Source organism: Mirounga angustirostris, unplaced genomic scaffold, assembly GCF_029215605.1.
Source record: "Mirounga angustirostris isolate CCGP_5_RB_7025 unplaced genomic scaffold, mMirAng1.0.hap1 SCAF_4, whole genome shotgun sequence".
Lineage (NCBI taxonomy): Eukaryota > Metazoa > Chordata > Mammalia > Carnivora > Phocidae > Mirounga > Mirounga angustirostris.
The window spans coordinates 160,280,644-160,297,728 of NW_026991712.1; the positions used below are offsets into that span (position 1 = coordinate 160,280,644).

At 42.1% G+C, this 17,085-nt stretch overlaps 1 protein-coding gene across 2 annotated transcripts; it reads right to left on the reverse strand.

The window, feature by feature from the left end:
* Positions 1 to 2,516: 2,516 nt before the first annotated feature.
* Positions 2,517 to 15,079, reverse strand: AKIRIN1 (akirin 1). Of its 2 annotated transcripts, none has more exons than XM_045870736.3 (5): positions 14,721 to 15,079; positions 9,467 to 9,607; positions 6,218 to 6,352; positions 4,860 to 4,931; positions 2,517 to 4,192 (listed from the first exon to the last, which is right to left on the reverse strand). In XM_045870736.3, the coding sequence occupies exons 1-5, from the start codon at positions 14,938 to 14,940 to the stop codon at positions 4,182 to 4,184; spliced, it is 579 nt and encodes a 192-aa protein (XP_045726692.1). In that variant the 5' UTR covers positions 14,941 to 15,079; the 3' UTR covers positions 2,517 to 4,181. The 2 variants fall into 2 exon arrangements, with proteins under 2 accessions (XP_045726692.1, XP_045726691.2); XM_045870735.3 differs by lacking the exon at positions 14,721 to 15,079 and adding an exon at positions 14,330 to 14,703.
* Between the last annotated feature and the right edge of the window lie 2,006 nt (positions 15,080 to 17,085).

The following is a 17,085-nucleotide window of genomic DNA, read 5'->3' on the forward strand; positions in this document are numbered from 1 at the left end:
TCCCCAGCACAGGCAACCAGAAATCCTTCTAGAGGTAGATGCTTCATCCTTGTCCTGTTTATTCCTACAATTGTTCAAATATAGTATCCGGCTCACAGATAACCTGGCACATAATGAGACAAGACACTATAAGCAACAATCAGTGAAAACAAGAGACCCGTGAAGACTTTAGTTGCTTAAATTTTAAACAAATTTAGGTAATCTTCACAATGAAGTGCTAATTATTTGAAAGTATCATTTGGGGTTAAGTAGCTGGACATTTTTCCCTAGGTAAACTTGCTTCTTTCTTCCTGAAAGTATCAGCATTATTCAAGGACCAGTTTAACTGTAGCTGTGGACTATAGCACTCTCTGAAGCCATTTTTAAGGAAATAACCACCCAGGCAAGCAATCAAGTCACTGTTCCTTAAGAACAATACTTAACAAACGATCTTCTGATAAACATAAAATCCTTACACCCAGTTTGTATCTGAAATTTCAAAATTAAATATGTCAAAAATAAGTCATTCTAATGACCCACCCCCAATAGCATGTTCCCTGTCCCCATCCTTTTTTTTTTAAGATTTTATTTATTTGACAGAGACAGCAAGAGAGGGAACACAAGCAGGGGGAATGGGGGAGGGAGAAGCAGGCTTCCCACAGAGCAGGGAGCCCGATGCGGGGCTCCATCCCAGGACCCTGGGATCATGACCTGAGGCGAAGGCAGACACCTAATGACTGAGCCACCCAGGCGCCCCCGTCCCATCCTTGAGAATCATTGCTCTGAAAACTTCATTGGCTTTTTCTGTAAGATACTCACTTTGACAGTCGGTTTTCATTTGTAAGCACAGGATGTTTTTTTATCATGACACACCGGAGGTGTAACTCCCCTAGAAACAAATTAAGGTTCTTGTCCACCAATCCATGATGCACCGAGTTTGCCTTGTCTGTGAGCTTTTCAAATGTGTATCAGTGCTACAGTGCCCAGGCCCACAAACTTTTGTGTGAGGGGCCAGAGTATTTTCAACTCCGTGGCCCATACTACCTGTTTCTGGAGTTGCCAACTGTGAAAGCAGCCACAGACGCAAACAAATAGGTGTGGCAGTGTTTCAATATAACTTTATTTACAAAACCAGGCCTTAGTTTGCTGACCCTGCTATAGTAACAAAATACAGATTCACTGAAAGGCATTACTGAATTCATTGGTCATTTATCTTTTATTGTTTTCTTAGTCAAACACTTAAAGTACAAATTCTAATTAGAGAACGTGAGATTTTGATGTTAACAAAGGGCTATTCATACTGGAAAGTTGAGAATTGCTGCTGCAGAAAGGAACGTTTTGGTCTTCAGATCTAATGAAGACCACTGTAAGGAAACCTGCTATATAACAGTATCAAATGCATATTTTATGTCTCAGGCTGTGCTACTTTCTTTACATGGGCTATTTAACTTAATCTCGCATTTGAAAACAAAACCCAGTGATGTACATACAATTCACCTTCATTTTACAGACAAGAAAACTATGGCTCACAAATTTCAGTAGCTTGGCAAGGCTCACGCAGCAAACTAAACTCTAGGGCTACATGTATCCAAAGGCCATTCCTTTACTACACAGCCAACCCATCCTCCCTGGCAGGCAGAGAAGATTCACCATGTGTGACAGGCTGGCCCAAATTCTTGTATTCCCTGATGTTCTTCTCCTTGGGGAGCTCTTAACAATTATCTGCCTCAGGAACTTTGATCTCCCCTGTACTCCTCTGACCTAAGCATGAATACCTACTCCTTTCATTCCCCCTTAAGCTTAAGATTTTACCAAAAGAGGATAACTATTATTAAAACAAAAACCTATAACCACGGTGGTAGATATGGCTGTTCTGAGACCACAGGTCCTGGCCTATCCTTACAGGTTTCTGTAGGTTGACTTCCTCCCTGGGCTCTGACCTAACTCCATGGGACAAAGACACTTCCCTACCTGGGAATGCTCTTAAGTTCAAGCTCTAGAAATCAAGTCTAAGGAAAAACTCCTTTTGTTAGCCTAAGGCCTACATTATAGGTCCCCATTTTCTGTCCTAGGAACTGTCTCTTCTCCGGATAAAACAGACAAACATGTCTAGTCCCTTTTGAGGAGATTCCAAAACCCAGCCATGGTGGTATATGTGGTCTTACTTATCCTATGGCCCCAAAGGGCAACCATATCATAACAGCCTAACAACACTGGGAGCAGTAAGAGAGTGTCTATCATTTCCCTTTATAGAAACCTACTCTACCTCCCAGCCAGAAACCATATAGTAGGGGCTGACATTTGCCCCACATCCACTGATTCTGTAACAAGACATCAGTGCAGCAGCGTTCCCCATTCCTGATCCATCCTTCAGGACTTCTGATGGCCCCCTCAGCTGCCCTTCCTTTGTTTTGGTGTGACTATCCCACTGTAAGGCCACTCCCATGACAGCCACGGCTAGCTCCTCTTCCAGGAACAAGTGACTACCCTGGAAAAGGAAGAGATGAAACAAACTGCCCTTCAAATATTAAGTAAAATAATTCTTTAATTATTTAAAGATCACTGATGGGCTTTTAAAAAAAAGTCTATAAATCTTAAATGTAATGTTTTACTGGGGAAATGGTTATAGCAGCCTCACATAAATTATTTGAATTAATAAACATTATCACAGTATTAAGAAGGCAAGGTAAACAAATAGCTTAAGTATTTTATTTGTTTGCAACTAAGCTTGTTAACACTATATAATGAAAATGTACAAAGAATAATGTTGCAGTTTTTGGTTAGATTTAAGTCAAAGACATTCATTAATAAGGAATCTTCGAATATGAATATTCCAGAATTTCTCTAAGCCATCTGATCAGAACAACTGTCTCTGAATATTACCTTACTTTGGAAGGTACTGGCATACACTTGAATTAAACTCAGAATTTTTCAAAATAAGCCCTAATTAATAAAACTATTCTATATTCAAACTAAAACAATTTTAATAGAACTTTCCTTTCCAGAAACAATAATAAAGGAAACAAGGCATTTTGTAAAATGTGGTCCTGAACAAGTCACAGTAAAAAATAAATGTATACTTAACTTCCACCTCCTCAAAACAGAGGCTACTTTCTGTTCCACAGCCTTGGAAACAAGGTGAAGAACAGTCTGTAAGCAACTTTGGGCAGGGGTTGCCAAAAACAAAGCTCAAGCAGTTGAACATGGTCACTTCTTAAAAAGAATTTGGGGGAGCCTGACCACAAGGATCCAAATTCTGTTTTTAATAACCGATACAAAGGCAAAGTGGCTCCTCCAAAGTAGCAGTGCCACCAGGGGCTGGCCCAGCCCCACGCTCACCTGTGTTGTGCTCCCAAGCAAACCCTGACGCTCCCACTCCAGGGAGACTTTTTCTTTTTAGAGGTTCAGTGTCCAGGGAGCTCTGTGTGTGAATGAGGTGAGCACAGACTCCACATGGGTATTTTAAGGCTTGGAGTCAAAGTATTTTTCAACACGGCTAGGCAGAGTCCATGTGTCAAACGGCCCGTCTCCAGTTTGTCCTAATCCCTCACCACGCATTTGTAGACCTAGGACCACAGACCTTTGCTATGTCATCATAATCACACCTAATGTCCATCCTAACTTATGATTCATATTCTGTGCCTGGAAACAGTCCCTGTATTTAACAATAATACCTACAACATAAAACAATCCACCGTTACAACTTATATGGTCACAAAACATTAATGATCTTCTGTAGACCAAGCAAATGTTTTTAACCATAATTGTCGTGCATCAAATTCACAGCCAGAATCCCCAAGACCAAAAAAATTTGCACAATACAAATAATAACTTAAAATACACACACACACATATACACGCACTCTCACACACACTTCTTACAGAACTGTGCTTGGGGAAACTCCATTTGTTGAGAGCCACTGAGGGCATATTTTGCTAAACTGCTGCTCCAGGTATTTTTGTTTGGAAAATCTATCACAGTAGGGCACAGCTGTTTATTGGATGAGCAGAAAAGAAAGATATGCTTGTGGCAACCAGAAAGTTTTAAGGTCTTTCAAGTTGTATAAAATGGACCTGCAGAAACGTTTAAGTGTTCTCAGGATGCAAAGTTGGAGCTGAAATGTGATATCAAACCAGTTGCAAAAAGTGTACAGCAGCCATCTCTTGAGGTCAAACCTGGTACCCAGATATGCAAGAAAGCTTCAGGACACATCTATAAATTAGGGGGGGAAAAAAGAGTTTAAGAATAATAAAAATATAGTGTCGTGCTTTTTAAAAATATTAACCAATGGGAAATGTGATAAACAACATGGAGAATGTAAGTCAACACTTAAAATGTCCTAAGTTTTCCAGAATTTAAGACACCTGACTCAGCTTCAGTTTAGATATACAGCTACTTATTACTTTATGTTTTGAGTAACTAGTAGTTCCAAGATGTCCAGAATTAAGAAATTGTGACCACACACTTGATAAGCTAGCTTAAGGAATTAACTTTCATAAATTACTAATTGAACCTACCGTTCTGGAGGAAAAGCCAGGTAACAAACAAATTGGTACTGCAGTCAGACTACCTAGGTTTCAGTCCTGGATGAACTACTACCTTTATGAGCTTGGACAAATTATTTAACCTCTTTAAGTGCCATCCTTACCTGTAAAATGGGGCTTAACAACAGTTCCTCCCTCATAGGGTTACTGTAGATTAAATAACTTCATGAGGATTTAATGGGCTTAGCACAATGCTGGACATGCTTTTTTTTTTTTTAATGTTAGCTATTATTTTACTTCACAGGGGTGTTTTGCTCTCAGGAGACAAGGTATTCAGTGTCAACATCTTGCTCCTAGAAGTTGGAAAATTCAAAGAAAAACTTGACAATACTTACAGCTTGTTGGCCTTGTCCCATATCGTCGCATAATCTGATCATGTGTGAATTTCACAAAAGATTCATATTGTTCTGTAAGGGGGAAAGACAGTATATACTATCCCTAGAACTCTCCCTCAGTTTTTCAAGAATCAAGTGTCAGGATCACATCTAGCTTCCCAGTTTAAATTATCCACTCTCAGACCCTCCTTTTAATAGCCGCTCTGGGATCTGTTACTTACTTTTAGATCCCAGAGCCAAATCCCTGGCTCCTAGATTTGGTCACTGATCATCTATAATATCACATTTTCCTAATCTTGCCCCTGCTGTAACTCCATTCCCTACTAAAGGCTTCTCAAGACAGACAGACTGGCTCAGTACTACAAATCAAATTTTAGGAACTCTATAAGACATGAAGCTTGAATCTCTTTTCTGCATTCTACCCTTGCTATAAATCTCAACAGACACGTTGAATGAAAGAAGTGGGATGGGTAGAAAGCAGAGAAAATTTCATACTACCTAACTGTAAACAGTCCCACAGAACTACCTTCTAAAGAGAAACTCGGTAAAAAAGAAGGTAGTCCAACATCCATGAACAGAGAAGTGACTTAGAGCCAACTGAAAAATTTTGGGGATGGAGGTAGGAGAGGGGAAATGATATACTAGAGCTTCTTGTCTTAATACACATTATTAGTATATTAAAGGATCAAAGAAGTTTGACTATAAAGAAACCCATTTAACTGTTGTTAAACCAACAGTTCTCATTTAAAGCAGACTTTCTAACATTCTGAGGAAGCATGTGGTGTGGGTCACCAGATTAGGAAATAATACTGTTACAGGAAGAAGTTGTTGTCTAAAACCTCTCTCATCCCAACACTGTCCCCTTTCACTAAATGGGTACTACTTTCTATTCCTGATTCAGATCTCTTCCTTTCATAAAAGGCTCTACTTGTTGACATCACTGTCAACTCCCTTTGCTCAAACCTGAGCTGTGCTTTCCAAACTAACGTACATCCAAATTACAGAATGCCAGATTTCCCATATCCACAAAGTGACTGCTACCAGGAAGTCTGATCGTGTGGACTATACTCCACTCCCAACCACCAGTTGGGAGGTTAGCCCAAATAAACTACTCACTGCCTTTATTCATATGGAAAAATGTCAAAAGAAAAGCTTGGCTTATCTTGTTTCAGAAATGTAAATGAAAAGTCCTTCCCCTATAATGTATAATGTTTAGAATCACCAGAGAGTAACTTACTATTCACAACTCATTAAACTTTCTTATATGAAGTCCTGCTCTTTTTCTAAGTTACCATTTGACTGAACCTTATTATTTACCGAACCCTATTAACAATGGCACAGCCACTGCCTCAGCCTACCTGCTAGTTTGGTATTGAGGATTTGCTCATACTCCTCCCGAATTTTATCTTCATAGTCTTTTAAGAGACGCTCACATATTATTCCAACTTGTCGGAGGGTAAAGGTGGGCTGGTCCTTCTTCATCCAGGAGGAACCTGGCCAAAAGACAAATCCAGTGTTGTTCTGTTTTTTTAAAGATTTTATGTAATCTCTACACCCAACGTGGGGCTCAAACTCACAGCCCCGAGATTGAATCACATGTTTCTACCTAATTAGGCAGCCAGGCACCCCAAGACAAATCCAGTTTAAATAATACATTATAGTTCTAAGGTTCAGAATTAATAACTTTATGTAAGCACTCCTAGGATACAAAAACAGTTCAGAAAAATAGTATTCTTCACAACTCTACATGGAATATTTCACAAAATCTGTGCTTCTGCCCTTAGTTTTACAGTCAGCCCAAAGGTAAACTGAAAAGTAGGAGGAACAATGTGTATCCAGGTGTGCTAGCTGATCTGCATACAGAAAAACAGTTCTGATGCCATAACAGTGTGAGCCCATACTCAATGCTCATTTGGTAAAGAACAAGAACAAAAAGTAAGTTGATATAAAGCCCCTAGTCTGGATTAGAGAAAGTAGATTCACAGAGCTACTCAAATCCTTGGTGATTATCTAGACCTATGTTTAACTGAGGTGCATCATAATTATCTGTAGAATTCACAAAACATGATACACACTCTGATTTAATTCTAGGTGAGGGCCTGGCCATCTTTTAACTTCCACAGGTGGTTCTGATAAGAAATGGTTAGAAGTCTGATGCTTAGGAGACCAAGTAACTTGCCCTATATAACGAACTGTTAGCAAAGTCACTATGAATGAAGAAGACAATTAGGCACTACATATCTCATTCTTGATCCCTTCCAAATCTAGGAAAAGAGTGAAATGTTCGTAAGATAGTAGTTAGAAACCAAAATATTCACTGCAATGCCAGAAAACATGGAAATCGGCTTCCTGATGAGAAACGAAGCAGCAGCTCCTTTGGTAGCCCAGTTCTGAGTTGTTCCTCAAAGCTCAGCCTAGATTCCATTTCTTCAGCCCAATTAATCTGTAAACCATTTAGCACTCTGAAAGAAGTCATTTTTAACTTAAACCAAAATTTCTTCTTTACAAATGAAACCTAACCAAAAGTTCTACCCAGTCATCACTGTATTGTTTCTCTGCACCCATAACATACTCCATTACTTCAAAATTCTAATACTAAAATCTCAGAAGAATATTAAGGAGAGACTTGCTAACTATTACCACTGAAAGGTCTATCACTCATGAACACACAAGAACAACTAAAAAGGTGCTATTCTAGAGCCAAGACCTTTGGGTCGTAAGAAAAATTTTTTGAATTATTTGAGGTAAGGGGCGCCTGGGTGGCTCAGTCAGTTGGGCATCTGCCTTCAGCTTGGGTCATGGTCCTGGGGTCAGGCCCCACATCCAGCTCCCTGCTCAGTGGGGAGTCTGCTTCTCCCTCTCCCTCCACCCCCCCCCCCACCCCCGCCAGCTTATGCTCTCACTCACTCTCTCAATAAATACTTTTTTTTTTTAGATTTTTATTTATTTATTTGTCAGAGAGAGCACAAGCAGGGGGAGCGGCAGGCAGAGGGAGAGAGAGAGGCAGACTCCCTGCTGAGTGGGGAGCCCGATGTGGGGCTCAATCCCAGGACCCTGGAACCATGACCTGAGCTCAAGGCAAACGCTTAACCGACTGAGGCACCCAGGTGCCCCTCAATAAAAAAAAATTACTTGAGGGCGCCTGGGTGGCTCAGTTGGTTAAGTGACTGCCTTCAGCTCAGGTCATGATCCTGGAGTCCCGGGATCGAGTCCCACATCGGGCTCCCTGCTCAGCAGGGAGTCTGCTTCTCCCTCTGACCCTCCTCCCTCTCATGCTCTCTGTCTCTCATTCTTTCTCTCGCAAATAAAATCTTAAAAAAAATAATAAATAAATAAAATAAAAATTAAAAAAATTAAAAAAAATTACTTGAGGTGAAATTCACATAAAACGAATCATTTTAAGATGAACAATTCAGTGTCATTTAGTATACCCACAATTTTGTACAACCACATTTATCTAACTTCAAAGTATTTCCATCACTCCAAAGTAACACCCCTTTTAAGCTGTTTCTCCCCATTCCCTTCTATCCTAGCTCCTGGCCAACACAATCTGTGTTCTGTAAGGAGACAATTTTTAATCAAGGTAATTTTTTAACTCTCAGAACTACTAAAAAGTAGAATAGTTTGTAAGAAAATAAACTCCTTTACGGTTAAAGGACAGAGTTCACCACCAATGGAGATGTTTACACACCGGCCTCTTGACTATTTGCAGGGATATGGCAGGCAAGACTGGTGGCTGAACTATGTGACCATGAAGATTGTCTCCAACCCTGAGATTCTATTTTTGAGCACATCCTCTCTGACCATCTGTCAATGTTATAGAGCACTGCTGTCACACAAATGTGTGCAATGATGGAATGTCCCATAGTTGTGCTAATATAAGAACTACATGTGGCTAACTAAGCACTTGCAATGTGGCTACTGCACCCAAGAAACTAAATGTTAAAATTTCATTAAATTTTAATTAACTTAAACGCCACATGTGGCTCATGTAATGGCTAAGATATTAGACACTGCAGTTACAGAGGGTACTTCTACACTGGGTGGATGGAAGCCAAATCACATCAACCTAAGGTTTTTTCCCAATTTCATGACTCTATGGTTTGAAAAGTATTTACAAGTAGTGATATAATGCATACATTTTACCAATTTTATTACTTTAGATGAAATCAATTCTGGATTAGGAAACCATCATTTTAAGAACCATTTACAAACTCTTTTTTCCTTTTTTTTTTTTTTTAAAGATTTTTATTTGTTTATTTGACAGAGAGAGAGACAGCGAGAGAGGGAACACAAGCAGGGGGAGTGGGAGAGGGAGAAGCAAGCTTCCTACCGAGCAGGGAGCCTGATGCGGGACTCGATCCCAGGACCCTGGGACCATGACCTGAGCCGAAGGCAGACGCTTAACGACTGAGCCACCCAGGCGCCCCTCTTTTTTCCTTTTCCAATTTTTTATTTAAATTCCAGTTAGTTAACATACAGTGTAATATTAGTTTCAGGTGCAGAATTTAGTGATTCATCACTTACATACAACACCCAAGGTTCATCACAGTGTACCACTTACAAACTCTTAAATGGTTGGTCTGTCCACACTAATGTTTGCTTACCTGGAGAACTAGGTGCTGTGAGTGCTGAGGAATGAGGCTGACTTTCCGAAGTACAAGCTTCACTCTGATTAAGAACAACTTCTAAATGTCTCCACCTCTGATAACGACTATATTCTTGTTTTATGTTCTGAAAAATTTGTTCTAATAAAAAAAAGAAACACATTTGAGCATTCACTTTATTGTGCCATTTCTTCAAACTTCTTGTCCCTTACCTCATGTTATTAATATTAGCAAGAAAAATGTTTATTCTGAATAAAGCACTCCTCATATAACCCCCCAAAGTATTCCTTATTACTATTTCAACAATGCATGGAAGAGCAGCTATTTTAGCATAAGCCCTCCTGACAGTTCCCTTTGCTCGTTTTCCTGTGACAGTGAAGACCACAGTTTCCTTTAGGATTAACTAGTACAACTTACAGCAAAACAAAAAACTCATCTTTCACCTAATAAGGAGCTATCTTTGATCTGTGTTAAGCTGCACAGTTTTACAAACTAGTGTACTGGGGTGATTCTCTTAGCACCCAAGGCCTTCTAAAAATGAAGCTCTTGTCCCATTTGGAACTCAAGATCTTTGTGGTAGAGGACAGCAGAAACCACAATATGGTCACCTCCTGGACACAGACCATGGGGACACCCGAGATTTATTGCTTGGAACCAATGATCAGGGCTTAGAAAAGAACTTTCTGATCCTACTGAGAGCCAATACTTGATATAACTCAGATTACTATTCTGAGTCAAAGTAATCATAAACCAAATTTGCTAATGCTATTGAAGGGAGTCCAGGACACACAAATTCACTTTGAAGTACATTCCTAGAGACAACACAGTCTGAAAGGATGTGGTTTTCAAGTTTTTCATTTTTGTGGTAGAATATGTATCTACTTTCCAGATAATAAAGCCTCCTTATCAAAAATAAAACCCAGGAGGGGCGCCTGGGTGGCTCAGTTGGTTAAGCGACTGCCTTCGGCTCAGGTCATGATCCTGGAGTCCCGGGATCGAGTCCCACATCGGGCTCCCTGCTCAGCAGGGAGTCTGCTTCTCCCTCTGACCCTCCTCCCTCTCATGCTCTCTGTCTCTCATTCTCTCTCTCGCAAATAAATAAAATCTTTAAATAAATAAATAAATAAATAAATAAATAAATAAATAAATAAAACCCAGAACAGATCACCACCCTTCTCACATTATTCTAATGTATCCTTTGCTATAATCGTATTTTTTAAATGGGGTTGAGTGTTAATAATGCCACTTGCTTCTTCCTAGCTGTGTGACTATGACCTTGGAAAATCTTTCAGGATCTTTAGCGTACTTCTTCAATATAAATGTTTACTGCCTACCCAATGAAGTTTTGAAAACAAGTGACAGTACAGCCTAGGAACTAACACAAACTCACAGTATCTCACACATAACTAAATTTGCTAACACTCAGCCCAAACACACAAACAATGTAGGATTAGCAAGGCTTTCCCTTAAAAATGCTATGAAGTTCATATTTTAAGATCCCTGAATTTATGAAGTCTTCGCTTCATCTTTAAAATGTATTATTCACTATGCATATACCTGCCAGATTCAATATAAGGATGCAAGGAACTGCAATGACTTGAAACAAGAAAGGACAAGTATGAGGACAATGCTCATGAGAACAGAAGGTCTTTGATAAACCTCTAACTGCCTCCTGTATGGTGAAATGAACAAATGGAAAGATACAACTTTTAGGCTGGTTAAAGGACAAGCAAGTCCAAGAATCTAAACATGGCATGCACAGTAGAAAAATAAGGAAGTAGGGGCGCCTGGGTGGCTCAGTTGGTTAAGCGACTGCCTTCGGCTCAGGTCATGATCCTGGAGTCCCGGGATCGAGTCCCACATCGGGCTCCCTGCTCAGCAGGGAGTCTGCTTCTCCCTCTGACCCTCCTCCCTCTCATGCTCTCTGTCTCTCATTCTCTCTCTCGCAAATAAATAAAATCTTAAAAAAAAAAAGAAAAAGAAAAAGGAAGTACATGTGATTTTCTCTCCAAGAAGGCCACTTAAAAAAAAAAATGCAAATTTCTTTTTGACAGTGGATGATAACTTTCATCTTTGCATCCCATTATTATTTGACATTGTGCTTCTGGGTTATATCAGACTAAGCCTATCCTCCAAATTCTACAATGGTTCCTAGCGTTCCAGACCAAAATTCAAACTTTTTTTTTCTTCCAAAATTCAAACTCTTCGGGGCGCCTGGGTGGCTCAGTGGCTCAGTCAGTTAAGTGTCTGCCTTCTGCTCAGGCCATGATCCCAGGGTCCTGGAACTGAGCCCTGCATCAGGCTCCATGCTCAGCAGGGAGTCTGCTTCTCCCTCTCCCTCTGCCTCTTCTCTCTCCTCAGCTTGTGCTCTCTCAAATAAAGAAATAAAATCTTAAAAAAAAATTTAAACTCTTCAACATGGCATTCCATGTCTTCCAAGACTTGGCCCCAAATTGTTTCCAGTTCCAACTCCCATTATAGCCCATTATATATAGTTACATTACATTATCCTTTCCTTAATTTGTGCATTTTCAGGGCTTTGTTCAAGCAGTTTTCCTTTGCTTGAAATGTGGCTATCTTTCTTCCTTCACCGTCATTGAAGACCTAGCTAAAATGCTACCTCAATCTGGATGTTACTCACCAAGCCACAAGTCATGATCAATTAATCGCTTTACACCTGGACTCACTCCATGTTTACAAACAGCTCCCTCAGGTCAGCAACACCCTCCTATGCCTGGTATCAACTTAGCTCTTTTAAGCAATAAAAGGCTTAATTTTATATGCCTTTTCGATAAAAAGTGCTATGACACATTTTTATAAAGTGAAGTAAAAACATAGTTTCTTGACCATTTCTGAGAGAACTTCATAACCTTTGAGGTAACAATTATGATGTTATAAAATGAAATCACTGATTTTTAAATTCACTTTTCTATTAGTTAGCTTTATTCTTTCTATTTGTAAAGCAACTAACATTTCCTCCCCCATTCCTCCTTTTTAATCCAAAAGACATTGCTTTCACTTAAGCCAAAGCATCATATAATCATTCATACTTTATGTTTCTTTCTTGACAGAACCATATTGCAATAAGCATTTAGGAGTTTAACTGATCAATCTTTACAAATGAATATTTTAAATAAAATATATATATATATTTTAAAGATTTTATTTATTTGAGACAGAGAGAATGAGAGAGAGCACATGAGAGGGGGGAGGGTCAGAGGGAGAAGCAGACTCCCTGCCGAGCAGGGAGCCCAATGCGGGACTTGATCCAGGGACTCCAGGATCATGACCTGAGCCGAAGGCAGTCGCCTAACCAACTGAGCCACCCAGGTGCCCTAAATAAAATATTCTAATATAAATGACCAAGAAGAAGGTAGTTTGCATGATCTATACGAAAATTAAAATTTAAAATAGGGACTCCCATTACTGCACTCTGCAATACTGAGGCTTCCAAACACATTCAACAATTATTTATCAAACATTTGCTGTAATGTGAACTATAACAAAATTAGTTTACAGGATATTGTTGGAAGAAATAAAACATATGCATAAAATCAATCAAGATAGACAGGGCAAGTATTAATTCTATTTTGCAGAAGAGAGATCCAGAAAGATTATATGACTATCCTTGGTATCTGTAGGAACAGAAAAAAAGATATCACTTCAAGTGGGCATTTTGTCCCGTTTTTCTTTTCTTTTTTTTTTCTAAATAGGCTCCATGCTTAGCATGGAGCTCAACATGGGGCTTGAACTCAGGACCCTGGGATCAAGACCCTGATGCTTAACTGACTGGGCCATCCAGGCGCCCCTGTCCCCTGCTTTTGAAGAGCTCTTTACAAAAAACTTTTGCAAACATTATCTCATTCAGTACATAAGGCTTTGCAACATTAAGTGGTCAGGGAATTTGAAGTAGAACAGAGTTCCTTATGGGGCAGGGTTAGTCAGGTAATGGATAGGAGACTTGCAAAAATGACTGTATTTGTACTAGCAAATACAAGGGGAAAATATCATGATGGAAGGCAAGGATAACAGGCACACCCAGGTGGGTCTGGAGAAAGAGCAGCAAAAGCATAGTCTGGGGGAAAAAATGTGTAAAAGACTAAGGAAGACATATGGTTATAGCTGATAAGTCCTTTGAATACCAGAATAAAGAAGAGGTGAACATGAGAAAGAGTGGGAGAGCATGGCTGGCAACTGCAGGAATCTCTGTGCGAGAGAGTATGAGGGCCTGAAATCTGCATTATGGATATGCAGAGGAAAAAGGAAATAAAGCCCAAAGGCACTGGTAACTTAAAAGGGATGAGGAAAAGAATTTTAAGGCAGTCCTAAGGTTTCACTTACGCTTGAGGAATAGAAAAACACAAAGAAATAACTCGCCGAAGTCCAGTTTTGAGGACCCTCCCCCATTTCCAGGAGCCCTTTAAAACTGTTACATATTAATTGTGATGCACTTTCCCCTCTATTCCTGCACAATGGTTGGCGCGGGCGGGGGGCGGGGGTTGTCCTAACTTTACAGTCACACTAACTCCCCCCTTTCCTTGACCAGTGTGTAACCCTTACTGAAAGAATCTCTGTTATGGATAGATGGAACTCCTGCTTCCGGAACCTCTGTATGTTTAAGGATTCTCAAATAAATTCTAGCTAACGACCTACCAATTTCAAGCTATATATGGTACAAGACAATAGCCATACAATAAAAGAACATGGCCAGTCCCTTGGAAATAGGTTGAAATCGGATTCTATGACTTCTGCGACGGCCTCTGGTCCCTAAAGACTTCTGGAAATCAGGTCTCCCTCCAAGCTACAGTAGAGTGAACAGCACGCACTCAGGCCCCTTCCCAGGAACCCGCCCCCAACCCCCACCTTCAAGGCCGGGTTCGTGAGTAGAATCCCATTTTCCATGGCCCACTGGATCTGCTGGGCGGCTCTGTGCAGGCCCGGGCAGCGGAGGCAGGAGGGGCTTCGCGCACGGGAAGGGCCCCGAGCGACCAGGGATAGTCTCATCTTCCTCTTGCTGCCCACCCCTCCAGTCTCTCCAGCTCCAGGAAAACCGAAAACGGACACTGGGGCCCCCCCATCCCTCCCGGATATCTCCCATCCCCGGAAGCGACAAGGCCCAGCGGCACCCCAGTTCCCGTTTCTCAGGGCAAAGAAGGGGTCTGTGGGTGAAACAGCCGAGCGCCCAGAGCCGCCCCACCCCCACCCCCCAAAATGCCTGGGCCTGGCTTCCTGCCAGGCCCGCAGCATAGGTTACCCGGTGTTGGAAGGCGCCGCTCGCTGCCGGGCGGGGCGGGCTGCTGCAGAGTCGGCGGTGGGGTCTGCGTCTGGAGAAGTGGCGGCGGCTCGGCGTCCGGGGGCCTGAGGCCCGGAGTGGGGCCGGGCAAAGGGGCGCAGCGCCGCCGCTTCGGGGAACCAGGGCTCAGCAGCGCCGCCTCGAACTCCATGGGCCGCTTCAACGTCGCCCCGCACGCCATGCCGCCGAGGGGCCAGGGACCAGGAGCGGACGCGGAGGTAACTGCGGCCCAACCTCCAGCTCCTCAGCGGAGCTCGCAAGCCTAGCCGGCTCCAATGGCGCCTCCAGCACCCGGCAGCGGCTCTGGCCCCGCCTCCTGTGACGTCACGGGCCCTGGCCACCGCCAGGCAGAGGGGGAGAAGCCGGAAGAGGGCCGCTCTGGGAGGCCGGTCAGCCACGTTCCGGTCCGCGGCGCCCCCCGCTGAGGAAATGGAACAGTCTGGGCGGAGAGTTGGTCTCCAGGCAACCTCGGGAAGGCCCCCACCCCCGCCTCCGCCCCTCCCGGGGTCCCATCATCCCCCACCCCCCACCCCGGGTCCCCCCAGTTCCTCGAGCCTTCGCGCCGGGGTGGCCCCTTAGGTTTTCGCACCTGCGCGGCAGTGGCGTGGGGGAGGGGCGAGCTCAGAGAGGCCGGTTGAGAGGGCGCGGGGGTCGGGTGTCTCTGGGTCCGGTAAACCTCCGATCTAGGCCGCTCTAGTCCCCGTAGTGGAAGAGAAGGGCATTCTAAAAGGTCTTCAAGGGCATTCCCGAGTCCAGGGAAGTCTTCACTTAAGCATAACCTGAGATCTGAGTATGGACTTTAGGAAGTCCACCAACACCATGAAATTGTGTGCACAATTGTGTATATGTATCTTGGGAAAGATGACCCATATCTTCAGCAGCTCATCAAAGGGGTCTGCTACTCACAATAGTTAAACACAAAACCCACTGGCTTAAATCACCCTGGAATGGTGTCAGAGTGTTAAGGACTTAAACAGGTAACTGATTGCCAGTCTCCGCCTCTGACCTGGCAGCTCAGTGCTTCCTCGGGTCTATGAGAATTCTTTACAGCAGGGACAGATGTAAAATGCCTTTGATAAATCTGGAAAGATACATAGATAACAGGAGGGTTCCACTTCCAGAAACTGTATGTGCTTATGTATTACTGAGAAACAGGTCAAATGCTTTCAAACGGACCACCAAAGAATCTGTGATCCAAAAAAGGTTAAAACCTTTCTATAACTATTCATATACATTGAATAATGGCCATTCCTCCTGGGATCTGTCTGCTTCAACATAGTTCTGGGGGTTTCCAGTACAGTGCAAGTTTCAGATACTCTTCTCTAATAGGCCATATCCCAGATCAGCGTGCCCCAATAGTTGAGTTGGAAAATATGGTCATACTACCTCAGTCCCATTCCTTGTCCCTTTTCTGTTGCTTTTCTCTGGATCTTCCCTAATTTCTCCAGATTTTATAAAGATCAGATCACAGGTCAAGTTTTTTTTATCTTTTTTTTTTTTTTAAAGATTTCATTTCTTTATTTGAGATACAGAGAGAGAAAGGGAGAGAGAGAGAGAGAACGCACAAGAGGCAGAGGGAGAGGGACAAGCTGTCTCCCCATTGAACAGGGAGCCCGACATGGGGCTGGATCCCAGGACCCCAGGACCACCACCTGAGCTGAAGGCAGCTGCTTAACCGACTGAGTCACCCAGGCACCCCTGTACTTATCTTTGACAAATAACAGAAATAATTCTAAGATGACTAAACATACTGATGTCAAATTTATTTTATCCCATCTCTTTTTCATTAGGACATAAGTAAGGTTTACAATAGGCTAGTAAGCTAGAAATAGAATATGAGGGCCAAACTAAAAAGATATCACAATTATCCTAAAGTTAAATATGTCTGTGACTGAATTTGAAACAGTTCTGAGCTTCCTGGTTGCCAGGGCAAAAATTAAAACATAGTATATGGCATCCTTTTTTTAAAAAAAGATTTTATTTGACAGAAAGAGAACACAAGTAGGCAGAGCAGCAGGCAAAGGTAGAGGGACAAGCAGGCTCCCTGCTGAGCAGAGAGCCCCACACGGGACTCGATCCCAGAACCCCCGGGTTAACGACCTGAGCCAAAGGCAGACACCCAAGTGACCCAGCCACCCAGGCGCCTGGCATCTTTTTTTTTTTTTTTAATAGTACATGGTATCTAAAAGGAATTAGTGCATCAGAGAAGACAGACCATACATTTTTTTCCATAGGTAAAAATGCTAATTCTAAAGGTAGTTGCTCATGTGACTTTATTAGGAACCAGTGAATGATATAACAAAGCAATCAAAAAGATTTGAACAAC

Bases quoted from the DNA above. Each gene is read 5' to 3' on its own strand.
- AKIRIN1 (XM_045870735.3), bottom strand. From the start codon at position 14,564: ATGGGAGATATCCGGGAGGGATGGGGGGGCCCCAGTGTCCGTTTTCGG. The intron at 9,608-14,329 runs GTGGGGGTTGGG...TTTTTTTATTAG, and splicing joins TCACGAACCCGGCCTTGAAG to AACAAATTTTTCAGAACATA. The intron at 6,353-9,466 runs GTAAGCAAACAT...TCTTTTGGCCAG, and splicing joins CACAGCACCTAGTTCTCCAG to GTTCCTCCTGGATGAAGAAG.